Here is a 26853-nt window from a genome sequence, read left to right as displayed (position 1 = left end):
ACCGCGCCTGGCTTGACGGGGAAACCAGAACAGCTGAGCATCTTTACGACAGTGCACTTTTACTTTCGCCCTCTGGGGGGAGCCTCGCTGGAAAATCAACCCCGGTTGCATAGTATACCTTTAAGTCTAATAGAGCAATATGCTCGTATTTTACCTCGTTTTAGCAACTAAATCCATCTTGATCTTAGAGGTTTACTTTTTTTCCCCAAAGGAGAACAAAAAACACTATTACCATCTAGCATAGAAAGTACTCCTGGGTCAATGTAAGCTTCTGAGCTTTCTGTGTCTCTGCTCTGTCTTCTCTACCATAGAAAGTACTCCTGGGTCAATGTAAGCTTCTGAGCTTTCTGTGTCTCTGCTCTGTCTTCTCTAAGCCCCAGTGGGTGGAGGCAGATGAGCGTTCACACTGAGCCTGGTTCTGCTGGAGGTTCTCCTTCCTGTTAAAGGGGAGTTTTCCTCTCCACTGTCGCTTCATGCATGCTCAGTATGAGGGATTGCTGCAAAGCCATCGACAATGCAGACGACTGTCCACTGTGGCTCTACGCTCTTTCAGGAGGAGTGAATGCTGCTTGGAGAGACTTGATGCAACCTGCTGGGTTTCCTTAGAGAGGAAACTTTCTCACCAACCTGGAGGATCTGATGGAGGCTGACTTTGGAAAGAACCTTGAGATGATGTGTTTCATGAATTGGCGCTATGTAAATAAAATTTAAATGTATTGAAACGCTTTTATTTTGAAAGTCTGGCAAAAGGCCTTCACCTGTCCTGTTGGACTTGACAGTGGCGTTGCCAGGTAGCCAGCTCCATAGCAACCAGGTCAAGAAGTTGACAGATTTGTTTATTTTTGTTAGTTTGAAGCGGAGATGCTGAGGCGCGTGAAGATGAGGCGTCTATCCTGCGCATTTAGGGTTGGATGCAAACACATTTTTTGTGATTAAAAATGCCTTCGACGATGATCGTGAAGCCCAGAGCAGCGGAGGCGTCGAGGAAAAGCAAACCGGTGAGGCCGACAGCCCGCGGCGGCGCAGACGGCGAGCTTCCAGCCGCCGCGGCGCGTAAAAGCCGCGCGTCAAGCTGTTCCCGCTGCGCGCAGCCGCGAGACAAGAGCCTGAGGGGCCCCACGGCGACCACAGGGGCCCAGGGGGCCAAACCGAGCTGCGACAGGAGAGCGAGGTCCACGTCCGCCGCCCCCAAACCAACAGGAACCAAACCCGCGGAGAGGAGCGCCAGAACCGAGCCGGAGCGCCGGAGGGCCACCAGCTCTGTGAGGGAACCCGATGCCAACCCGAAACCCCGGGACACCGGCGGGGGTCCGGGTCTGAAGGAGCTGCGCTGCTCCAGGGCTGAGGGGAAGGCTCCGATCCAGAGGTGAGACCAATCTTTGGTCTCATTTAGAATAATGTCTGATTAAATGTTCAGCTGCCAACTAATCAGATTCATCAAAGTGTCAGGTAGTCCACATAAAGCTCACTTAGCGTTAACATTTCCTTTTTCTACACGTATTAATGAAATGCACTTTATTGTTGCCTCTCCTGAAGGTTATGTTGCAGGATAATTTACTTATTATTATTTAAATAAAGTTGTCCTAACAGGGAGACCTGAATAATTTTATGAAAACCTTATTTATTCTGATCATTTTACCAGATTCTCATCAGAGACTAAATTATTATAAATTGTGCTAAGACAACAATCTGTTCTTTATAGAGCAATTCAGGAATGGAACAAATTACCTAAAAGCATTACCGATTCAAAAAGCACACTTTATTTTAAAAACACTCAAATCTAATGCAGAATGTAAGTTTAAATTTAGGTTTATGTATGTAATTTATGTAATGTCAGATTAATTATGTGCATATCATATGTTAATGTCAATTTGAACAACTTTGTATTCCTTCAACTGGACTCCAGGAAGATTAATAACCACTACGGTGGAAACTAACATCCTAATAAATTTAAAAAATGGTAAAAAATCTAATTTTATTCTTACAAAACAATCTTAATCCTTCACCAAAGTAGACGAGTTCATATTTAAAAATGTTGCTTATAAAATTCACAAATACCTCAAAGATCAGATCAGCTCATTTTGCCTTGATCCACTTTAATCCATCAGATTTTTATATCTTATATTCATTAAATGTGTCAGAAACATTAGAACTACTGACATTTTTATTCTATAAATACGTCAACCAATAGCCTCTATTTTAACGCTATTTTTTATTACTTTTTATAAAATTCAGAAAAAAGAGCTATAACTCATAAACCTTCTAAACCTGTTTTCTGTTAGATTAAAAGGTCATACCTCCATCATGCAGCCAGTATGGTTTCTTTTTTATTTGCTATGCATTTTAATAATAATAATAATAATAATAATAATAATAATAATAATAATAATAATAATAATAATAATAAGTAGACTAGTCAGAACTCAAAGCAAATCAGAAATCAGTATCGTCCAGTAAATATTTCAGATAAAACATCAGAAAAGTACAAAATATATCCATATTTAATGGATTTAGCCTCCTGGCATTAAGTTTTTCCTTCATTTCCCTTTAATCATGTTTGTTTTGAGTTTATATTAATGTGATTGGTCAATGATCGTCCTTCTTATATTCATAATTAATGCCATTAATAGTCAGAGGAAGCTTCTATGTTCTTCTTTCTGTTCACCTCAAATGTTCAGTCAGCAGAAATATTTATATCTCATTCTCGGCCTTTAGTGCTGAAATATATTTCTGTTTTTGTAAAACATATATATGGTTTATTTCTTCAGATCCCTGAGCAGACTATATTTTAAAGCCCTGGTTTATCGTAGAGAACGTCCATAAGCCGTTTCTGTGTTTGGGTACGGAAACTTCTCCGTGCTTCCTGCTGTGAAAGGCCGGTCTGAAAATATCCCGCCGGCCGCTGCAGCCTGAGGCCATCTGCTCCAGAAGCTTAATCCCCAGAAGTTTCACCGCCACCACAGGCCTGCAGCGCCGCCAGGGCGAGTCCACCAGTTTGGTTCCTGCAGAACCTCTGTAGCAGAACCTCTGCAGCAGAACCTCTGCAGGAAGAACCTCTGCAGCAGAACCTCTGCAGCAGAACCTCTGCAGGAAGAACCGGTTATCCTGGATGAGCCATAGAACTGTGGAACGATGTTCTCTGCAGCTTCTGCCGTCAGAGAATTAGGCTCTGCAGATGGAAGGCGATGATTTCAGGAGGAGCATGAAGAGTCGGTCCAGAAGGTACCGGAGAACGTTCTCTGACCGGTGGAGGTTCCTGCATGAAGGACGGTTTCAGTACCGCCTCCACCTCCTGAAGCTGTTTGAAGAGAATCTACATCACCAGGAACCTGCAGGAGACGTAGCGTAGTGTATTTAATTAGCTTATCTCAGAGGTGAAACTCCTACATTGATTAAATCACATAGACGGAATATTTTCAGCTTTTATTGTTGTAATTCTGATGATTATGGCAGACAGAAAAAAATAAAAACATTTAGAGTCTCAGAAAGTCTGAATATTGGATCAGAGCAATAAAAGGATGTTTTAACCAGAAATGTCCGGTTCTGATCGGTTCTCTGCTCCCGGTACCGGGTCTGGGCTCCTTCTGCATGAATTCCTGCAGCAGTGCCGCGCTGCATGGAGGAGGTCCGCCTGTGGTTCTACTGAGGTTCTGCTGAGGTTCTGGAAGTCCAGGTTACTCTGATAGCTGCTCCAGATCCTCTGAAAGCTGCTGGTTCATCTTTTCCTGCCACACGTCTTCCTTCCACTCAACTTTCCAGGAACACAAAGCGACTCAGAACTCTGGAGAACCTGCAGCTTCTCTGAAGGGTTAATATCCGTCTGCCGCTGTTGATGACCGTCTCATTAAAGGGCCGGCTGCTCCTGTGTAGATGATACTTTTTATTTCATAATTTCATTTCAGTTCACATATAAATATAAAAAACTGCACACTAACATAAAGTAGCACCTTAAATCCAGTTTATACAGTTTATCTGCTAAAAATAAAGTTAATATTGGGGTGAGTTACACTTTAAACTCATCATTCTGCATCACTTCTTCTCTTTTTGGGTTGTTTTAATGTGTTGTAGGAAAACTGACATCTAGTGGCAGGATGCTGTTACTACACAGTAAACAAATCAACATTTGCTACAGGAGGCACAGTTTTAACCACTTTATAAACTTTAAAAGGATATATGTCTCTGCTTTATGACATGATATGCGTTTCTTGGCTCTGGAGGGCCGGATAAATTGCCTTGACGGACCGCATTCGGCCCGCGGGCCTCGAGTTTAACACCTGGTATAGAGGCTCAGGAATCTCTGCAGGAGTTAATTAGCTTATTTGGATGGTTCTAATATTTAACCTTTCTACAAAATTCACATTTTCCAGACTCTTAGTTTTAGGTTTCCATTCTCAGTAAACTAACTCAAAGCTACAAGAACCAAAGGCTTGAAATCTTTAACTCTACGTATGATGAAACTATATAATGTCTCCAACAGGTTTCGGGAACTGTGGTCCCAGTTTTTAAAGCTTACGCTTTAAAGAGCTTCACACAAACCGAATAGTTAAATGTCCGCAGTTCAAAAGTAAATATATTTTTAAAATAAACGTATACATTAAATTTTTGTTTTAAATAAGCACATAGCCAAATTTGACCTGATTCTAAATAGAAGATCTAACTTTATCTATTTGATTTGCTTTGTATTTGTAGAAGAAACATTTATTTACACAGATTAGGCTAATTTAAAGTTCCTGGATATGAATCTTAAATAAACTGGAATTCCCTTCATCTGCATTTCTCTAAATTACTCAAGAAATTAAAACTTCTTCCAATTTCTCATTATTAAATTACTCTTCAGTAAGTTCAGTTTTTCTGTCCTCTTTTTTTCCATTTTTTTATGTTTTTGAACATGTAGCATCTAAAAGGAATAAAAGTAGAAGAAAGAAAAGAAGACAATAAAAAACGGAGATGTAAAAATAACTGGTGCACAAATTCAAGTGGTGGGAGGAAATATAAACTCACAGTGATCGCTGCTTCGTCACCAGACACACGTTCACTGGTCTGTTATCGGTTACAAGAAAAAACATCTTAATTATGTCCAGCAAGGATATATTTTCCTTTAACTCATCATATTTATATATAAGCAACAGAACTACTACCAATAAAAGCAACTCTACTGCTACTAGTAACAATAATAGTGTTTTAAGTATGATTTCTCTTCAGAATCCACTTTTTATCGCGTGATTTAAACTGTTTAAATCTTATTCTAATGGCTGTTTGATATTAATTCAAACCATCTTCTGTATGCTGCTTATTTTTGACTTTGAACGTAATTATTGCTGTTTGTGGATCGACTATAATCATTGTGATTGTAGAACTTGTGGATTATTGTGCTCCAGCTACCCTGGCTGGTTAATTATTGTAAATCAGAGAATCTTTTGCTCTCACATTCTTCTACAGCATCAATTATATGTTTTTCTGAGGAACACTGAGTATGTATTTATTTTTATTAATTGATCAAACCCCTGGCAGAGCTGAGATGTCTTTAAATAAACCTAATATGTTAATAAAACGGTCAGATATTTAATTCATGTTGTACTTTTCCATGTCTTTATAAATTAAAATATTGCCATATTTTAATTTATTTGTGGTATTTTTTATAATACTATTTAGGATGCCCCATATTATGTTTATTTTCCTCTAATATTGAACATCATGAGAGATTCAGGAGAAATTTTGTTCTGGGTCATTTTGTGAAGACGATGATGAATGTTGGAAGGTTTATACTTTGTTTTGGTGTTTTTTGTCAAAATGTTAAAATCTGATCTGAATAAAACCCGAAATGACCGTAAACTAAAATGTTTCTGAGATAAACTAAGCAGCACCTCTCTGTGTTTCAGTCACAAGGCGTTCACCGTCATCCCACCAAACCCAAAGAAACGAAGAGAAATCCAGAAAAGTGAGTTTCCATGTTTGTTTCTCCTGAAATTAAAGCAGCTGAAGGTGAATGATGTCAGGTGATGTGTGGCGTCTGATTGGCTGAGCAGAGGCGGAGGCGGAGCTGGCCGCTCTGGAGGAGCTGCGCCTGAGCAGGGCCATGGCCTACGTGTCCATCGACCCCAGCAGCGTCGGTGAGACACCTGAACGCCTCGCGCACGGTGCGTTCACGGCCTCCTCCCTGACTGTGTGTGTGCTGCGTTCACAGGCGGCTGCATGAGTCTGCAGGAAGTGCGGCTGAAGCAGCAGCAGGAAATGATGCAAGCAAAGAGGAAGCAGAAACAGGTGCAACTTCCTGGGAGGGAGGAGAGTCATGAACCATCATCAGCGCTTCACTTTGTCTGTTCCCTTTTAAATATGGCAGATATGCATAAAAATAACCGCAGAGAAAATAAACCTTCAAACTGGAATTGTAGCTTTAAATATTACTAATCTGTCATAATTTTTGTGTTTTTATTCTTGCATTGCTCCTCGTTTATTTTAAATAGATGCAAACACTCATTATATTAACCTTTAGACTTTTTACTATAAATGTTTAAGCAGAATTTTAGGAATATTACTAAAATGTTTAATTTTTTCATAGATTTTATGTTATTTTATTGTTGAAATGGAACAAAGGTAGATCAGCCTAACTAAAACTATTATTTGATAAATCTGAACTAAGAATGTGTTTTTTGGTCACTAATCTATCATAATTTTTGTGTTTTTATTCTAGTGTTGCTCCGTCAATATTGTTTTATAATCCTGGTTAAAGCTCTTGAATACATCATTATTTCTTTAATTTTTTAAATGCCGACAATTTTAACTGCACTTTAATTATTTACTTTAAATATATTAAAACACTCATATTAACCTTAGATTTTTTTCACTATAAAAGTTTAATCAGAATTTTAGGAATATTAGTAAATTGTTTTTATTTTTTCATAGATTTTCATGTTATTTTATTTTATTGTTAAAACAGAACAAAGGTAGATTAGCCTTATTAAGACAATTATTCAATAAACATTAACAAAAAAATTTTTTATTGGTCACTAATCTATCATAATTTTATTGTTTCTCATTATATTAACCTTAGATTTTTTTAAGCAGAATTTTAGAACTATTAGTAAATTGATTTTATTTTTTTTATATAAATGTTCATGTTATTTTACTGTGAAAACATAACATAGCTAGATCAGCCTAATTAAGACAATTATTCAATAAATATGAACAAAAAATAAAATTAATTTCATTAGAAAAAATTATAGGCAGCAAATTTCTGAAAATTGAGCAACAAAATAAATCAAATGTTATATTACATGTTAGATGCTGGATTAATAAATAACTTTATAATCTGTTTTAAATCATTGTCTGAATATCTATTTTAAATCTACCTTGGTTTTAATCAGGTCATGTTTTTAATTGATTCGTCGGCTGTTTTATCTGCTGGATCTGCCTGCAGAGCAGACGGTCACTTCCTGTCCTGCCTGTGGTTTCAGGTGAGGAAGCAGCTGATGGAGGAAACACCTGTCCCGGCCAGGTGACCCCGCCTTCTCCTGGTCTCACCTGGCAGCTCAGCTCCTGCTGAACACAACCTTCCTGACACGGCGAAGCCGGAGCTGCTCCACCGTCTCCTTCTATACGCACAAATGTTCGTTTTAGTCTTTAAATGATTTATCAGAGCCGCTCTTCCTTCTGGGTTTAATTAATTCTTGTGATATTCAACAACTCCTGGACGCACAGTTTTCTGTTTATTTTGGACTATTTTCTTTCTGACACACAGAAGGTCAGAATTAATCATACAGACTCAAATATATACATACACCCCACCAGTGTGTAATTAAATGTTTTTAAGCCAGCTGCGTCTCAGCCACACACGTTCTGCATCATTCTGGCTGCTGATTGGACCACAGCTGGCAGAACTGATAGAGTTAATTTAAACTGGTTGATTTCCTGACACTGACCTGGATTCTACTCCTTCACTGGCACTGAAACGTCCCTTAGCATGATGCTGCCACCTCCGTGCTTCACACGGCAGCCAAAGAGCTCCATCCTTCCTGTCTGACCCTAAAAATTTTCTCTAGATGTTTGGATGTTCCACCTCAGCAGCTGTGGATTTCTGCAGAGCTCCAAGGTGTTGATTTAGGACAAGGATCCAAAGAGCCCAGCTAAATAAAACTCCTTTAGAGCCGCTAATGTTCCATGACCTTTGGAAAAATTACAACATATCTTTTTATTTTATTTTTTACAAATATATTCTACAGTAAATTTGTTGCTATTTTTAAAGAACCAGTTTTATTTCTATTTTTAGATTGCAAAATAAAGAAAATCTTTGCAAAAATAGGTTACTATATTCTTTCTGCTATGGATGTTTATCTGTGGAAAGTGGTGATTAACAATTAAAAAAAACAACCAAACAACAATAAAAATGCTTCATTGTGGTGTGGAAATTCAATGCAATTGTTCCATTAAAAAAAGTAAAACTTGTGTTATTATATCTATATTAAAATAACATATTTTTAGTCATCATATTTAGCCAAAGTTGCTAAGAGCCATTGTGGAAGGTCTGAAGGTTGCAGAGCCCTGATTTAGGAGCAGGTGGTTCTGGTTTGGCGTCTTCTCAGTCCGTCATGACGTAAAACTTGAAAATGGGTCAGAATCTGGTTTTTACGGCAAGAAAATAACAATAAGCTAAAACAAAAAAGAAGTTTTCTAAAGATTGAGTTCTTCCTATAATCCAATTATGCTCCAATAATTCAACAAACTTAAATGAACTCTACAGATTCAGCCAGGAAACGGGCTCAGGTATCAGAATCTCACTGAAAGATGAAAACATGTGATTTCTCTGCAACCTGCCAGGCAGCGTTGAACCAAAAACCCGACGTGGTTCATGGAGGATCAGACAAAACCATTTAACTTGTGCGCTCAATTCTTGTTATTAGTAACAATTTAAAGTCCACGTTAAATAATTGGTCCAAAGGGATGGGTGAAATAAAAACATTAAAAGCCTGTGATGGTGGGGGTTTAAACTGGATACATTAAATTACGCATTTTAGCAGTAAAACCCTGTAATAACTGGTGTGTATACCATTCTACAGGTGGCATAGGTTATGTTTTGCAAGAATATGTCCTCGGTATTTTGTGTTTGCATATAAATCTATGTTATTTAGAGTTAATAAAGCTCATCAAAGGTGAAATAAAATGTCATTTTTATTCATTGAATGGACAGAAACTGTTTGAATGGGTTCGTTGGACCATTTGAAACCAAAGTGCTCTAAAGGCTGAGCGTACCGAACAAGTAAAGTCAGAAATAACTAAAGACCTAATGCATGAAAACGTCCATCCATGCATCTGTTGTCTGCTTGGAAACACAAACAAACTCCATGCAGGAACAACCCGGGCTGGGATTTAAACCAGGGACCTTTTTAATGCAAGGCAACATATGAAACACAAACGCCCACCTATGCTGCAGAGAATTTAAAATTCTCCTTCTAACGTATAAAGCCCTTAATAATCAAGCTCCATCATATATCAGAGCTCTGATTACCCCGTATGTTCCTAACAGAGCACTTCGCTCTCAAACTCCAGGTCTGCTGGTGGTTCTAGAGTCTCTAAAAGTAGAATGGGAGGCAGATCCTTTAGCTATCAGGCTCCTCTCCTGTGGAACCAACTCCCAGTTTTGGTCCCTGAGGCAGACACCCCGTCTACTTTTTGGACTAATCTTAAAACTTTCCTTTGTGACAAAGCTTCTAGTCAGAGTGGCTCATGTTACCCTGAGCTACCTCTATAGTTATGCTGCTATAGGCTTAGGCTGCTGGAGGACATCAGGGTCTATTTCTCTCTCTCTGCTGAGTTCTCCTACTGCTCTCCAATCTGCATTGTTTGTTGTTATTTCAGCTTTTAACTTTTTGTTCTCTGTCATTTTTCTCTTCATAGAAGGTACACCTGGTCTGGCATTCTGTAAGCTGTGACATCATCAGGGGAGGCAGATCATCCTCTATTACCATCTAACATAGAAAGTACTCCTGGGTCAATGTGAGCTTCTGTGCTTTCTGTGTCTCTGCTCTGTCTTCTCTAACATAGAAAGTACTCCTGGGTCAATGTGAGCTTCTGAGCTTTCTGTGTCTCTGCTCTGTCTTCTCTAACATAGAAAGTACTCCTGGGTCAATGTGAGCTTCTGAGCTTTCTGTGTCTCTGCTCTGTCTTCTCTAACATAGAAAGTACTCCTGGGTCAATGTGAGCTTCTGAGCTTTCTGTGTCTCTGCTCTGTCTTCTCTAACATAGAAAGTACTCCTGGGTCAATGTGAGCTTCTGAGCTTTCTGTGTCTCTGCTCTGTCTTCTCTAACATAGAAAGTACTCCTGGGTCAATGTGAGCTTCTGAGCTTTCTGTGTCTCTGCTCTGTCTTCTCTAACATAGAAAGTACTCCTGGGTCAATGTGAGCTTCTGAGCTTTCTGTGTCTCTGCTCTGTCTTCTCTAACATAGAAAGTACTCCTGGGTCAATGTGAGCTTCTGTGCTTTCTGTGTCTCTGCTCTGTCTTCTCTAAGCCCCAGTGGGTGGAGGCAGATGAGCGTTCACACTGAGCCTGGTTCTGGTTCTGCTGGAGGAGAACCTCCAGCAGAACCAGAACCAGTCTGACTTTGGAAAGAGCCTTGAGGTGACGTGTGATGTGAATTTGTGCTATAGAAATAAAATTGAATTGAATTGAAAAATGTATGTATTGATGGATGGAAGATTAACCAGAGCAAATTTAAAAAATAAAATAACAGATATAATTTCATTTTAGTTTATCTGGAGAAAAACATTTTTAAATCTAAGTTAAGCATGATTAGTTTAAATACTTTAATACTCGTACAGACCAGTGATCTCTATTTATTCCCTGGATGCTGATTGGCCGTTGGTAGAACACATCCCTGTGAAACCACCAGCCACCATATTGGTACTCCCTCATTTCCTTCAGTAACTAGGGAATACGTGCGCTACAGCATCCAATGGTTTTCTCATGTTCGGGGAGGCTTAAGACTTTTAAATGCCATATACTTTTATGCTATGTCTGTGCATTAGCTTTCAAATCTGACATAGATTTACAATACAGATAAATTAATGAACCAATTTTCTACACTAGAAAAATCACATGCATTTGCAAAATACACAGTCAAGTGTATATCTATACATTACATACACAGCGTGTGTATGCGCACACACATCTCTGCAATATAATAATAATAATTATAATAATAATAATAATAATAATAATGTTGAAAGTAACAGTAAACAAATGACCAAAAATATCTTCAATTATGTAATGATATACAGAATTGCGGTTCTAGTTGAGAATTTGCATATACCATACATACATGTATATATGCACATTCTGCACCCATTATTTCATCCGTGCAGCATCACTGTGTGGAAATCTACCAAATCAATATACGTGTGTGTGTGTGTGTGTGTGTATATATATATATATATATATATATATATATATATATATATATATATATATATATATATATATATATATATAAATATATATATATATATATATATATATATAAACATGCAAAATATTTCAGCACTTGACTTTCTCAGTACTTGATACCTGTGAAACATCTTCCCACAGCCAGAAAACTGCTTGTTGTTGTAAGCAAATGCTGAACACGTCGGTATGTTTACATTGTGATTCTGTGAGAGTAGGGAGTAGCAAGATGGCGGCCAGTGACTTCAGTTTCTCGGGCCAATCAGCACTCCAGTGAATAAACAGAGATCAGTGGTTCAGACGCACATCTGGGAGGAGTGTCTCTGCAGTCCTTCCGTCCACCAGCAGAGGGCGCTGCGTCTGCCTCAGAGGGAGAAACAGGGTGGAGATGCGATGACGACGATCACGCAGCGCTGGAGCTAAGAGAACATGCAGTGCCTTGTGGAAAATCATAATAAACACATCCTAATATAATCCCCGGAGCATCTGGCTTTACGTGTCACAGCACAGCAGCGCCAGAGTTAAATAAAGTGAACCTGTAAGGAACGGAAGCTGATTCTGTTGCTGTTGTAGTTTCAGTTATTTCGCTTTTCTGTTAGACTTGTTTCCGTCAAACGTCAGCAGACGGATTAAAAGCTAAATGTCAGATTCTGCTTCTGCCTCCGGTATGAAATATTTAAATGTCACGTCATGAGACCGAAACCTGGAGCGCCGCACATGCGCCGAAGTCAGTAGGTCGTGTGAAGAGAAACAAGTGTGCAGCCATGTTTGTAGTCTTCAGCCGCATGCCTTTCTGTGACGCGGTGGTGCGTTCACAGTACGTTGGTAACTTTTAAATCTACAAATAAGGCATCAACAGCAGCGTAGGTCCATGTTGTGTTGTTTAATTTATTTTCTGCATTCCCCACGTCATTTTGTTTGATTACATGAAAGATATTTGGGAGGAATCATTTTATTGAATTCACTGGAGTCTTTGCTTTGAGTAAAAATAGAAAAATAACATTGATCAACGCATTTCATGAGCATTTCAATTATGTTTTTATAGGTTTAGATTGATTTACAGTTTATGTTGTCAAATAAGATTTAATTTTGATTCAGGCTGTGACTTTGTTATTTTTTAATAAAAAGCTGTTATCAGCTACTTTTAAAATCACTGCAAACGTAGAAGTTGTCTGTAAACACTGGTGCTAATTAATTTATTCCTATGCGACACCATTTAAGATGCAAAACAGATTTTCAAAGTTTAGGGTTTTCAGCAGCAATGAATCACCTTTTAAAAATGAAAACAAACATATTATTATTTTTTTTAGCTTGACAGCTTGACAGCTCTTTTATCTTTGTATTTTAGGTAGTCTGCATTAGTTCCCTGTACATTGTATCTTAGAAAATGTTAGTCAATTGAAAAAATATTTTGTATATTTTAATATAATATGTTGACAGGTTTTAATTTGTTATATTTTAATTTATATTAGTATGTCTGATTAAAGTAGCTGCTCTGCGCAGTGGAGACTTCTGGCTAATAAAAAACAAAAATTTAAGTTAAAACTCTTGGATCAAACACATAATTACAGTTGTGTGTTATATCAGAGCCCAGTTTCTGGAACTATTCTTCTCATATCGCCTTTCAGTGAAAATCCTTCCCTCTTTAGCAGTTTGAGCGTCTCGTCGCGGCAGCTCGTAATTCCCAGGGTCCCTGAAGGCGGCGCGGTTCTCGCTGATCTTTGTGCGAAGCGGAGCAGCCGCGGAGATCAGCCTCAGTCCGAGCAGAGCAACACGGAGGGCAGCGCCGACTCCGGAGGCCAGAAAACGACCCCACAGCGATTACATAGCCACGGCGACCACCCTGACATGGTGAGGCGGCGTTTTAGGGCGCCGATGGGGGCTTAGAGGCGCCGCTTTCTGACGGCTCCTGGCTGGAGGCTAGCTGGCTAATGCTAAACGGTTAGCGAACTGTTTTCCTGACTCATTATCGACGCCGAGGCTGCCATTTTACGCCAGGTACTCGGTCCGCGCTGGCCGCTGCCGCCGCCCCGGGGGACGCGGGGTTTATCTGTACGGACGGATGGGCTAAACGGACGTCTGTCCGCGGGGGTAGTGTGGCGGGACCGGCGGCGGTTCCCGGCGGAACAGCCCGGTCCAGCCAGCGGACGGGCTGCCGAGCTAGCAGGCTAACGCGGAGGAGCTAACGAGACTTAGCCGCGGTGTTGCGTAGCTGAGTCAAACCCGGGCCAGGAGCCACCAGAGCCTAATCCCCGGGTCAGCGGTGCTGGATCAACGCCGCGGTGGGTCGGTGTTTGCCTCAGAATGGCCGCAGTGTGCCCGGGAGGCGGACTCTGACGCCGCCAGACCCCGCAGGGACGCCGGCGGCCCTCTGGCGCTCTTTGGGGGTCCAGGAGAAGGTGGAGAAGGTTGAAATCCTGGACCTGGCAGGCTGGAGGTGTCCTCTGGACCTCTGGGTCGGTACCGGCTCCGAACCCAGCTGCTGACCGGTGCTTGGCTAAAACATCTGGAGGTCCAGGTCTGCTGGGGCCCACCTGGAACCACAGACCTTTCTCACCTGGAATTTAGTTAAATGTAGTTTATTTTAATAAGCCTAAAACTCCTGAGCTTCTCTCACTGCATCCTCTGTGTTTTCACTGGCAGTGTGTCAGAAAAACGGAGGACAGTGAACGACTCACTGCAGACACCTTTTAGTTTAAAAGGCTTTTTTTAGTTGATCTGAAAACAGTTTAATTTAAAAGAGAAACAGTGGAGATTTAAATGATGCCCAGACATGGAGGACGGATGCAGATCATCTGGGACGCTTTATTTAATCAAACCGACACAAAAATGGAGAATAGATAAAACATTTGAAGGTGTGGCAGATGTAAAAACAGAAAAATAAGACGATTAAAACCGTAGCAGGATCTAAATATATTAATAAAGGTGAATCTGCGGCTCTGTCAGTAACGTCGCCCTGACAACATGCGCTCTGGTTGCTGTGGCAACGGCTTCAAAAGACAACGCCAGTGAGAAAAACGCAGCATCACCACGAGGTTCTGACTGGTTCTGGGCGACCAGGCGGGGCAACAGGAAGAAGAACGGTTCTAGATGCTAAACGTGGTTCTGTTGGCCCACCTCTGATGAAGCCAGCTTCGTCCTGACCCGACCCGTAGAACCGGGCGGTTCTGGACGCGTTGGTGAAATCTAACGGGTCAGAAAGCAAATCATCATTGAGATGGTTTTTAAACTGAGCCCATTCGGATCGGTTCCCCCCAGTTCTGACCCATTTCTGGAGGGGTAGAAATGTCACCGTGTCTCCTGAGATCAGGTGACCTCCGCCATGTTGGTTCTGCTGCCGCGGGTCTCGGGTGAGGAGACGGACTCTGTGGACCCGGCAGCGGTTCCTGGTGTGGAACGTTTAGTGGTTCTGCTGCACGGAGGTCATCGTCTGGGTTTCAGCCTCCGCTTCTTCACAGCTGCTCTAAATGAGGCTTTTTGCTGTTTAACAGTCACTTTTAGTTTAATTTGTTTTCTTTAACCACTTTTGCTGCTTGAAACCTTTCAGTCCACCTGTTATAATTCAGCTTATAATGACAGCTGGAAGTCCTGCTTCCATCGGTTCTGGAGCTGATGGACCGCCAGGAGCTGTGGTCCAGATGCGGTTCTGGGTCAGACGCTGACAGTAGGGCTGGGCGATAATTCAGTAACGATAGATCGTCTGGTCCAATAGAGAAAAAAGATCAATAAAAGGTTAATTAGAAGAGATTTTATTCCTCTATATTCCAGCCAATCATGTAGGTTAATTTTACTGTCATTACATCCTCCAGCCAATCACAGCGCAGACCCAGGAAGCTCCGCCCTCTTCAGAGATCAAAGGGCACGCTTTCTTTTTTTCTTTGATTAAAACTTACAGTTTTGGTAAAAGTTTTTTTTAATTAATAGTTTTATCTAAAATGTGTCGCTAACCACAGCATAAAACAGCCTGAGCTGCACTTTTTTTAACATTTGATGATAATTGATATTATTAATGTGATTTCTGTTTCATCGCCTCTGGTCCGGGTCCAGCAGAACCGCCTGGCTCTGAGATAAACCCAGAGTTCTGCGCCGCGCTCAGCCGGCTGACGTTGAGAGAAGCTTGGATCAGAAACCGGTCCTGCTCAGAACCCACAGAACAATGTTTGGACCTTAAAATCTGCCCAGAAGTCCAGGGTTCTGGTGTTTCTGCAGCAAATGGCCTGATGGGAAATAAAAGTTCTGGCTTTCTGGCTTCCTGATTGGACTCTAAAGCAGGAACGTGCTTCCAGAACCTCACTGGTCCGACAGCTTCCAAAGACCCAGTAGTCTGGTTCTGCTGAGACGCTTTAGCTGAAGAACCGGAGAACGGGTCCAGAACCAGATTGGTGGAAATTCTTGGTGGAGAACCGGAGTTATGGCTCCTGCTGTGCTTCATTGGCAGTGATGCCTTCAGGGTTCTGGTAGAACCTGCGTTTCGGGCTGGTTCCTGTTAGGTTCTGGTTCTGGTCGTGCTCGTATCAGGCTGCCGGGTCCGGCCGGGTCGCCCGCTGACCCGACTAATCAGATTTACCGGGCTCAGCTGTTCCTTGGTCTCTTCCTGCTGGTTCAGGGTTGCCAGGTTGGGGGGATGTCCACCCAGCTGGGCTTCTTTTGAACGCAATGGGAACGTTTTGGCATTTTTAAACCAGTTAAAAATTGAATATGTCAATTATAGTTGTCATTGTGTGGCAGAAAACTAAAAACTTTGAATAAATGTTATCTCTTTCTCTCATTTTATTAGTTTATCTTGAAATGTGTAGAATCTGTCCAACCTGGCACCATGGATGAATATTATTCTCTGGTTAATCAGAGATGATTAAATAGTGGCGAGTTCTGACGTTTAACGGCTGTGTGGGAAAGAGACACGTTAGATTTAAACTCGTGAGAGAAAGGATTTTATATTAATTTAGATTTACAGCTCATGTTGGAGGATAGTGATAAACATTCCTGGTGGTTTAACGGGATAAACTGATCTGATGTTGTTTGGTTGCCAGGTTGCACATTTTGGGGGAGCCTGTTAACATTTCTACGTCATTGAGATCTGCGCTGTATTATTTATTTATTTATTTTTTTTAATTTTGTTGCTGTATTTTACATTGTGTTGGGCTGGAAACAGTCAGATCTGGCAACCCTTGGTGTAGCGCTGTGTCCACTCAATGAAGTCAAAAGTCCAGCAAACACTCTGATAAAGTTAATCGCTGATGTCAGGCTGAACATGTGTGCCAGGAGAGGCAGAACCAGCAGAACCAGAACCAGAACCGAGCCGTGTTCCCTTCTGCCTGCAGGTTCCTCCTGGTTAGCTTCAGAGTTAAAGCTCTGCTCCCCGTGCTCCTGGCTGCCGTCGCTAACCCGCCTAGCATCAACGTTTATCCTGTGTTGACGATTCCAGCAGGAATTAATGGCTGCTTTTACTTCCTGTTGCTCCGTGGTCACTTCCTGTTTTGGTAATTAGTCAGAGAATCAACGCAGCATCCCCCCAGCTGTGATTGGCTGGGAGGGCTGGACGATATAGAAAAAAAAGCATATTGGTAAAATATAAATCATATTGGTCTATCAATAATTATCAAACAAATTAATAACATATATTTTAAGTGCAGCTCTGGTTATTTTATGCTGCTGCTTAATTAACTATTTCTACATAAAGACACAAACACTGAATTAAAACTCAACCCTTTATTCTACCAACGTTTTACCTAAACAGCAAGTTTTTAAAAAAGAATAAAGAACATGTGTTCTATGAACTCTGAAGGGGCGGGGCTTAGTTTCTGGGTCTGCGTTCTGATTGGTTGGAAGGATGTAATTATGTAATATTAATCTATATGGAAAGAATGCTAAAGGAATGAAAACTTTTATTCTATTGAACTTTTTATTGAGCCTTTTTTCTATCGTTGATATTTATTGTTGTTGAATTATCGTTCAGCCTTATTGGCCGGCACGTTGCCTCAGTCGTTGATTTGATTGGTTGAATTGCATGATTGACAAATCAAAGATGGGATTGATGGAAAGGTGGCCACTCTGCGTTGAAGTTCTGTTGAGGCCCGTCTGGTCTCCTCTGATTTATTCTGACCCAACAGAACCAGGGGTCCGTTAGCCTGTAAACAACAGAAGCAGCCGTCTGGTTCTGCTGCTCTGCTTGTCAGAACATTCGGTTCTTCAGTGGAGATCGTGTCTACAGGAAGAACCCAATGAAATGATGTCGAGTTCTCATAAAGTTCTGAAGAATTTTCACTTACAAACTTATTTCTACAGTTCTTATTTCTGTCAGAACCGAAATAAATGCATATTTTCTACCAGACCTGGTACCGCTGCTGCTCAGACGGACGGGTCCAGTGTTTCCTGATACCGGTGCCGCTTGCTCTGTTAGCTAGCTGCTAGCTGCTATGCTAACCGCCGTCGCTAACATAGAAGTGAGGAGATCGCTGTTGTCTTCAGGGTTCCTGGAGGTCCGTTTCGCTTCATTTCCGGTCTACACTGCAAAAACAGAACTAGAATAAGTAAAATGTTCTTAAAATGAGTGTATTTGTCCTTGATTTGAGCAGGTAAATAAGACGATTTTGCAATGGAATAAGATTTTTCCACTTAAAATAAGAATAATTCATCTCCATCATCTTATTTCAAGTGCAGGATGTCTAATTATCTTATTTTAGGGGTCAAAATACTCATTCCATTGGCAGATAATCTTATTTACCTGCTCAAATCAAGGATAAATGCACTAACTTTAAGAACATTTTACTTATTTTTAGATCCGTTTTTGCAGTGCAGAACCAGAATATGTAATTCACTGAGTCCTGGCTGTGTACAGCTAAGTGTAGCAGCGTCAGCGGTTCTGTGTCGCGGGTCTAACAGTAACCATAACAGAACCGGTTCTTCAGCAGGCCTGGAAAGTCTGTTAAACTATTAGTTTTTCCATAATTTACTGCGAGTCCCGTCGTTTAACGGTTTATGGTTCCGTCCAGCGAGTCGGGCCGGCGGTCCATCTGTCTGGTTCTGTTGGCGCCTCATTTCACCTCTGCTGGGTTTATGGAACCGTTGGTATTTATGTGTTAAATCTGGACTGGCTGGTTCTAGGCTCGGTTTGTGGGTCAGTGAGGTTCTGCTAGAGGTTCTGTCAGATTTAATGAATCAGTTTCCTTGTTCTGTTCTGAATGGATCCAAACTGGCAGCCCGTTTATTCTGGGATGGTTCTGCTGGTCTTGGTTCAGGTCCAGTTGGTACCGCAGAGACCCGCCGTCTGAGGTGTAAGCGGTCCGATCCGGGTCAGAACCGGGCGTCTGACGGTGTCTGTGGTCCCGCAGGTCCTCTGGTGACGCCACTGAGGCGGAGGAGCGGCACACAGCGCCACCAGGCGGGCCGGGGGGGGCACCGCACCCGTCTCTCAGCCGTTCAGCGCCGGCGCCGCCCGATGGACGGCCGGCTGTGAGAGCGCAGCGAGCCACGACCCACAGCAGCCGAGGAGAGGAGCCAGGGAGGGCAGAGGCTTGGAGCGGAGCGGACCGGACCGGGGAGCCGCCATGTCGTCCAACCGGACCCAGAACCCCCACGGACTGAAACAGATCGGCCTGGACCAGATCTGGGACGACCTGCGGGCCGGCATCCAGCAGGTGTACACGCGGCAGAGCATGGCCAAGTCCCGCTACATGGAGCTCTACACGTATCCTGGAGGGGGGGGGGGTGATGAAGAGGAGGAGGAAGAGGAGGGGCTTCAGGCCCGCAGATAAAACAGCTTAGATGTTTCAGGCACTGATCTCTATATAATACACTGGAGTGCTGATTTTGCTGAAAAACTGGAGTCACTGGCCGCCATCTTGCTACTCCCTACTCTCCCAGAATCCCACAGGATTTGGTTGCAACAACAAGCAGTTTACTGGCTGAGTGAAAACGTTTCACAGGTAATTCTACAGTCAGTGGATGTACTAACACTATCAACTACTAGGAAATTAGGTGCTGAAATATTTTACACGTTATTCATATTAAATATATATATATGTGTATATATATGTATATATCAATATATGTATATGTATACATTTATGTAAATGTTTTTGTATATATATATATATATATATATATATATATATATATATATAATGCTGAATATTTCAGCGCATGACTTTCTCAGTACTTGATAGTTTTATAACATAACATAAAAGTATATGGCATTAGACATTTTAAAAGTCTTAAGCCCCCCTGAACATGAGAAAATCCTCGTTATTCGATGCTGTAGCGCACATATTCCCTAGTTACTGGGGGAAAATAGGGAGTACCAATATGGCGGCTGGTGGCTTCACAGCGACGTGTGTTACCGACGGCGTATCAGCAATCCAGTGAATAAACAGAGATCAGTGGTTTCAGGCCTTAGAAATGTTGACAGCGTTGGAGCTGAGCTTCCTGCAAACTAAACGTTTCAGTCAGAACTAGTTCCCAGAACCACGAGGAAACATTTGAATCCCCCAGAATTTATTTTGTTATGACTCTGTGAGGTTGATGGTTTCCTCCGTCCTTTAGCTCCAGACGTCTGTTAACTGGACCAGCTGCAAACCTCGTCACAGAGCAGCTAGTGGCTTTAAAACTCAAGGTTTCAGGAGCTAAATTTGCCTTTTGTTGAACAGAAAATGAGCAAAAAGATGCAGCAAGATGTATTTTAAAAGGCGGATATATTTAAGCTTTTTTACGTCTGAAACTGAGACCTTAAGAGTTTATAAGACGCTGCAGAGAGTAAAGTCCTGCTGATGCTTCACTGAGGCAGTTTCTTCTCTCTCTGGTGATCAAGGCAGCAACGATTAGTCGACATCATCGGCATTAGTCCATAAGGAGAAATTGTCGACGTGTCGTTAAAACTAAATAAACATTTCTGCTGTGTCAAAGTTTCACTTTCAGTGGTAGAATTTAAATCCCATGCAGTTCACCCAGTCTGCAGCAGGGGGCACTAGAGCGCAGCTGTCACATGGCTGCAGCTCCATCCTCTGAAGAGGCACTAATGGTGGTACAGTTTCATAAATTACACTTTTTTGATACAAAATGAACTTTTAGGTTGATTTTAGACTGGAATAAGGCAATAAAAGCAAAATATCTGCCTGTTTTATCAAAATATGGCTTCTAGCTGTAAAACAGCCGTTAAGTTAGCGTCCTTTAGCTCCTTTAGCTCAGCATCCCTGTTTTAACCACTGAGCTATATAATACACTGGAGTGCTAATAGCCGCTGTTAGAACGAGTCGCTTTAAAAAAAAAATCTTCGGTAGAAATATTGAGAATAAACTAATTTTAAATATTTTATGGAGGATCATTTATGAAGCTAATAAAGGAGTGACAAGAAGATGCAATAAAGAGGCATTCAGAGCAGGAGAGTCAGAATATAACTGAATGCAACTGAAGTGGTCAACAAAAATATTCATGATTAGGAAAAATTATCAATATAAAAACTATAAAATATTATAAAAACAATCGTTAGTTTCATCCCTACTGTTGAGGAATGCTGCTGATTGACCTGAATCTCCAGGTTTGTCTCCTGATGTCGCCTGAGAGGAGCTGCTGTCGTCACTGAAGCTTTTAACGATGCAGAAAAGTCACGGATAATAACTGCATCACGTTGCTGAGTGGGTTGCAGAGGTCGGGTCCAACGGCGCCGCCGCTGTGCGCTGCAGGGAAGATGTGCAGCAGCAAACGACTGTTATAGATAGAGGCAAAAATAACAGATTTTTTACTTTATTACCAGAGGCCAAGTTAATGCCATCCAGATTAAGTGATTGATTAAGAAGTTTATTTTTTCTCAGACTTGTTGATTTTCATCAGCTTCAGGTGTTGTTTGTGATCTGAGGACGGTTCTGGTTCCGGTTCCTTGACTCCCTGAGCAGACATGTATATAACTATTGCACCAGCGTCCACCAGTCCAGCCAGGGCAGGGGCTCCGTTCCCCCGGCTAAACCCTCCAAGAAGTCCAGCACCCCGGGCGGGGCCCAGTTCGTGGGCCTGGAGCTCTACAAGCGACTGAAGGAGTTCCTGAAGAACTACCTGACCAGCCTCCTCAAGGTCAGTACGCCGGGCCGCTCGCCGCCGCCCTGCCCCCCCCCCCCCCCCCCCCCCCTGCAGCTTAAAGACCAGACTCCCTGCTCCTGTCTGCAGGACGGCGAGGACCTGATGGACGAGTGCGTGCTGAAGTTCTACACCCAGCAGTGGGAGGACTACCGCTTCTCCAGTAAGGTCCTCAACGGGATCTGTGCCTACCTCAACCGCCACTGGGTCCGACGGGAGTGTGACGAGGGCCGCAAGGGGATCTACGAGATCTACTCGGTGAGTCCCAGCCTCTGCCAGGACTCTGATAGATGTTCAGCCTCATCCAGGAGAACCTGTTCTTACCAGAACGTCTGAACCCAGACCCGCTCATTCCTCCTCTGTCTCTCTGTCTCCTGCAGCTGGCTCTGGTCACCTGGAGGGAGTGTTTGTTCCGGCCGCTCAACAAACAGGTGCGTTCACCTTCCTGCCGCAGCCGTGAGACGTGATGCTAACGCTAATGCTAACAGTGACGGCGTCCGCGCCGCCGATGCTAACGGCGTCTGCCATGCTTGTCGCTACCGATCCGTACCGGTAGCGCGATAACTTCCGGGTCGCCAAAAATAATGTAATTACGGTAATGAAAATAATTATTTCTATCCTTAAATCGTTAAAGAATAGAAAGCTACATCCTATAGAAAATGTTGAAGACTTTTCTGGAAGAAATTGATGCGTTTTACATTTTCTCCATTGTATTGCTTGACGTCATCATAGGATATGTTCAGAAGTACGGGAATATATTATTAAGTTTATCTGTATTGTCTGAATGCACTCTGTTAGTTTTATTATCTGTTCAAACAGGACTGGATAAAAATATTTTCATCCTTAATTATAAGATATATATATATATATATATATATATATATATATATATATATATATATATATATATATATATATATATATATATATATACACTTCGTATTATAATGTTCTACATTACCATAAAATTATGTAAATAACTTGAACACATAATCTTGTACTAAAAATGTGTTTTATTGGAAAGTTAAAATTATCGATTGAGATTTTAGCGCCCTCTGGTGGACATATCATAAAAAAGAAAAAAAAAGATGAATGATCCAACTTGTAACTTAGCTAAACAGAAGAAAATTACATTATTTCAGGAGAATATTTACGCAAATACAAAGATATACAAAAAGAAACCCCCGCCTCGAAAAAAGACAAAAGAATAAAGTCAGAAAAACGAAATATTGCCTACAGGAATTATTCTGTTTGCGCAAATGAGCTGATGGAACGGATTGGGTAGTGACAGAGCTAACGGCTTCAGCCATGCTAACGCTAACGGCTGTCCAGTTTAAGATGTTTATTAGAAAGTTCAGGCAGCAGATATTGACACTGACAATGGCGTCCGCCATGCTAATGCTAATGGCGTCCGCGAGGCTAGCGCTAATGCTGATGCTAATGCTGATGCTAATGCTGATGCTAATGCTAACGGTGTCTGCATTCACCCGCCTCCTTCTCCTCCCTCAGGTGACAAACGCCGTTCTGAAGCTGATTGAGAGGGAGAGGAACGGCGAGACCATCAACACCAGACTGATCAGCGGCGTGGTCCAGTCCTACGGTACGTCCGTTAGCCGGCAGAACCGGCTGAGATCAGGAACGACCCGGTTAGAGCGAGGGTCTAGAATCAGATCATCTCCATAAATGCAGGAAATCAGTAAAATGAGACGTGGTCTAAACCTGCGTTACGGCGGTGCAGCAGCCTCGTTGCCTCCTGGGTCTCCCCGCTGGGTCCCTGGTTCTCTCTGCTGATTTCAGGTTTTAACTCCAGTTAAATGTGAAACAGGAAACTAATGTGCTGCAGGTTGTTGTTCAGATTCAAACAGGAAATAAAGAAATTACAGGATTAACTGTTTATGCATCACAGATGTGTCTAATATCTGATTTTTAATAAACTGAAGGAAAACAGACGTGAGAAAAGCTGCAGTTTACTTAGAGCTGTGCATAAAAATCGATTCAAAGATTAATATTTATGTTTTTAAAAACGATTTAATACCGATATTGTGGCGTCATCACTGTTAACAGCAAGGAACTGAGGTAAATTTGCTGAACGGCCGACAGGATTTTAGAAGCTCATTCGTCCCTAAAATCAGACGTTTGGCACATTTTGGTTTCTGTGAAACGTTAAATGCATTGAACCAAATTTACTTTATGTTCAAGTGTTCAATAAATTGAACATAAATATAATATTTGGCTGGTTTTGGTGATTGAATGATAATTTGAAAGTAATAAATATCGATACTGGAGTCAAATCAAGCTGAGCTACGGAGAATCCCAGTTTACTGTGATGCATTTAACCATTAAAAAAAAATCAGATTTGTTTTTTATTACTGGCTCTGGTCAGATTCTTTACTGATAATTACCTTCAGTTAATGATGCATTTAATGGAAAATGATCATTTTTGTTCAAAAGAACCAGAAAAAGGCACCAGGAAATAAAACTGCTGATTATTTAGACTTAATGAAGGAGAAACTTTCAGGTTCTCCTAACAGGACTCTGTGGACCCATTCATGGTTCTGAGCTCGTTCTAATCGGACCTTCTGTTACCAGAACATTGTCGGCGCTAAAAGCAAAACTCCAGATTTAAAAACGTTCTGAGAGACGAAGCAAACAGGATGTTAGGTTAGAGATGCAGTTGGCAGCAGAACCTGGTTCTGACCCGGTCTTTTCTTGCAGTGGAGCTGGGCCTGAACGAGGAGGACGCCTTCGCCAAAGGTCCCACGCTGTCCGTCTACAAGGAATACTTTGAGTGTCAGTTCCTCACCGACACCGAGCGCTTCTACACGCGGGAGAGCACCGAGTTCCTGCAGCAGAACCCCGTCACCGAGTACATGAAGAAGGTAAGGGGGGGTGGGGTCCGGTTCTGGGCCCGGTTCAGCCCGGTTCAGACCGGAGCCGGCGGCTGACGCTGCGCTGGTGTCGGCAGGCGGAGGCCCGGCTGCTGGAGGAGCAGCGCCGCGTCCAGGTCTACCTCCACGAGTCCACGCAGGACGAGCTGGCCCGCAAGTGTGAGCAGGTTCTGATCGAGAAGCACCTGGAGATCTTCCACACCGAGTTCCAGAACCTGCTGGACGCCGACAAGAACGAAGGTGAGCCTGCGCTGAGAGCCGGTGCCGTCCGACCCGTTTGACCCGTCTGACCCGGCGCTGTGTGTCCAGATCTGGGCCGCATGTACAACCTGGTGTCGCGCATCACGGACGGGCTGGGCGAGCTGAAGAAGCTGCTGGAGACCCACATCCACAACCAGGGCCTGGCCGCCATCGAGAAGTGTGGCGAGGCGGCGCTCAACGTAAGCGCTCCGGTTCCGCTGTAGACCGGGTCAGGACCAGAACCTCCTAACGGCTCTCTCTGTCTGCAGGACCCCAAGGTGTACGTGCAGACAACGCTGGACGTCCACAAGAAGTACAACGCCCTGGTCATGTCCGCCTTCAACAACGACGCCGGCTTCGTGGCCGCGCTCGACAAGGTCCGCAGAACCCAGCAGGTTCTGGTAGAACGTGTAGCAGAACCAGGTTAACCGGGCTGGAAGCAGCGTAGAGCCCGCTGGTTCTGGAGGTTCTGGAATAAGTTTGTCTTTGGTGGCAGCAGCTGGACTTTCACCTGAGTGGAGTCGGGTCGGTCCAAAAGGTTCTGGAGCATAAAGCTACAGTGATTGGACCAGTCCAGTCTAAAAAGTTCTGGTTCTGGTTCCCAGAACCTTTGGAAGAGCAGAAAGCTCCTAAACTCATCAGTTCTGACCCGGATGGGCTCGATCCGATCAAAGCTCAGGTCCGGTTCCAGATCGGCTCAGGCGCTTCCTGATGACATCATCATACGGCAACTCAACTCAAACAAACTACATTACGTCTCCATTTGTTACAAACCAATTTTATTTAGTTAATTTACGGTTATTTTCCTGTAAATTAGTCGAGGCGTGAAAACTTTTAACATCATTCTGGAATACTTGTGTGGTAGTCTGACAATTTAATCAATAATTTTGCAGGATCAAAGTTACAACCTTAGAGAAATTTAATTCCTCCAATTTTTTTAAGTTGTGAAGGGAAACTAAACCATAAACTCATTTAATTTTTAAATTTTTAATCAGCAGCCAAATTTAATTTTATCACGGCATTCATCACTTTAAAATCAATAACGTTCATTCCTCCTTTTTCTACTGATGTTCTTTCTGATCACATGTTTTTTTTATTATTCCAGATGAAATTGTGATGAATTTGATTATTTTTTTATTGTGGTATTTGGTACATTTAAGATATATGCTGGATAAATTAGTCTGGCTAGCCCTTCCATTTTTGTTAACAATATTCTTCCAAACATTGAGCCAATTGTCAAATATTTGTTTTTTATTTATAAATTTTTTGTAAAATGCCTTGAATATTTGTTCAAGCTTTTGAGAAAGAAGAAACCGCTAAATTAACTTAGTAAAATTGATTCGTTACAAATGCAGACCGCGGGCTCTATGTAGTTTGTTTGAGTGGTGTTGCCATAAGATGATGTCATCAGGAGGCGCAGGGACCGTGGAGAATTTCTTCATAAAATTGTCCGTTTACAAACCGTAATCCCGCTCTGGAATAAAACCTACACCCCGCTATAATTACTTTAGTAAGTTGTCCAGAACAATCACAATGTTTTGCATAATTGAGCAAACGTTAAACTAACCATGCATAGTGATGTCATCAGAAGGCGCAGGACCCGAGTCGATCTGGCTCAGTGGAATGTTCTCCTGTCTTTCCTATTTTGAGCCCGGCCCTCTGATTGGGAGGTTCTGCTGCAGCAGCCACAGATGATTGTTTGTTTTGGGTCGGTTCTGGAGGCCGGGGCCGGTTCTGGCGGCTGACCCGTATGTCCCGTGTCTCTGCAGGCGTGCGGCCGCTTCATCAACAACAACGCCGTCACCAGGATGGCTCAGTCCTCCAGCAAGTCCCCCGAGCTGCTGGCGCGTTACTGCGACTCTCTGCTGAAGAAGAGGTGAGTTCTTCCTCAGAGGTTCTGATCCATAGACATCATATACGTAGACGCGTCATAGGGCGCAGGTTCACACGTCACCGCCATATTGTGTGTGGCAGAAAAAAGTTGAGTTCTGTTATTGTGAACGTGAATCAGAAAATATGCCTCATTCCTGTGCTGCATGGAAATGTTTTCTGGCTGATTTCACTACTTGTATCTGCCTTCTGTCTGTCTGTCTGTAAAATTGCGTGTGTATATATATCTCTATATATATATATAATTGTGTGTGTATGTGTTATAAATATGAGGATCAATTTGTTAAATCTAAACATTGTGGTCTTCATTATTTCATAAAACCGTGTCACATGTG

General features: G+C 42.2%; 2 protein-coding genes across 5 annotated transcripts in view; both read left to right on the top strand.

Moving 5' to 3' along the window:
• Positions 1-686: 686 nt before the first annotated feature.
• On the top strand, positions 687-9152 carry zgc:194621 (uncharacterized protein LOC795037 homolog). 4 transcript variants are annotated; one of them, XR_002427579.2, is made up of 5 exons: positions 687-1366; positions 5880-5938; positions 6027-6106; positions 6185-6261; positions 7455-9152. XR_002427579.2 is itself a non-coding variant. In XM_012857952.3 (5 exons), the coding sequence occupies exons 1-5, from the start codon at positions 939-941 to the stop codon at positions 7497-7499; spliced, it is 693 nt and encodes a 230-aa protein (XP_012713406.3). In that variant the 5' UTR covers positions 687-938; the 3' UTR covers positions 7500-9152. The 4 variants fall into 4 exon arrangements, 3 of the variants coding, with proteins under 3 accessions (XP_012713406.3, XP_035980919.1, XP_035980918.1); XM_012857952.3 differs by having other exon boundaries at positions 6027-6110; XM_036125026.1 differs by lacking the exon at positions 6185-6261 and having other exon boundaries at positions 6027-6110.
• Positions 9153-13132: 3980 nt separating this feature from the next.
• LOC118556202 (cullin-1) overlaps positions 13133-26853 on the top strand; it is a 21232-nt gene continuing 7511 nt past the window's right edge. Inside the window, exons 1-11 of the mRNA XM_036125031.1 lie at positions 13133-13286; positions 18767-19122; positions 21323-21497; positions 21591-21758; positions 21881-21931; positions 23010-23100; positions 24216-24379; positions 24466-24628; positions 24698-24828; positions 24898-25005; positions 26398-26504. Coding sequence (XP_035980924.1) covers positions 18983-19122; positions 21323-21497; positions 21591-21758; positions 21881-21931; positions 23010-23100; positions 24216-24379; positions 24466-24628; positions 24698-24828; positions 24898-25005; positions 26398-26504 — 1298 coding nt within the window. The 5' untranslated portion in view covers positions 13133-13286; positions 18767-18982. The remainder of the gene's footprint in view (positions 13287-18766; positions 19123-21322; positions 21498-21590; positions 21759-21880; positions 21932-23009; positions 23101-24215; positions 24380-24465; positions 24629-24697; positions 24829-24897; positions 25006-26397; positions 26505-26853) is intronic.

This window comes from Fundulus heteroclitus, chromosome 21, assembly GCF_011125445.2.
Source record: "Fundulus heteroclitus isolate FHET01 chromosome 21, MU-UCD_Fhet_4.1, whole genome shotgun sequence".
Lineage (NCBI taxonomy): Eukaryota > Metazoa > Chordata > Actinopteri > Cyprinodontiformes > Fundulidae > Fundulus > Fundulus heteroclitus.
This window is presented reverse-complemented; position numbering and strand designations above follow the sequence as displayed.

Excerpts from the sequence above, each read along its gene's own strand:
- zgc:194621 (XM_012857952.3), top strand. The coding sequence starts at position 939 with ATGCCTTCGACGATGATCGTGAAGCCCAGAGCAGCGGAGGCGTCGAGG. Across the intron at positions 5,939-6,026 it reads ACGAAGAGAAATCCAGAAAA|AGGCGGAGGCGGAGCTGGCC; the intron begins GTGAGTTTCCAT and ends TTGGCTGAGCAG. Across the intron at positions 6,262-7,454 it reads CAAAGAGGAAGCAGAAACAG|GTGAGGAAGCAGCTGATGGA; the intron begins GTGCAACTTCCT and ends CTGTGGTTTCAG.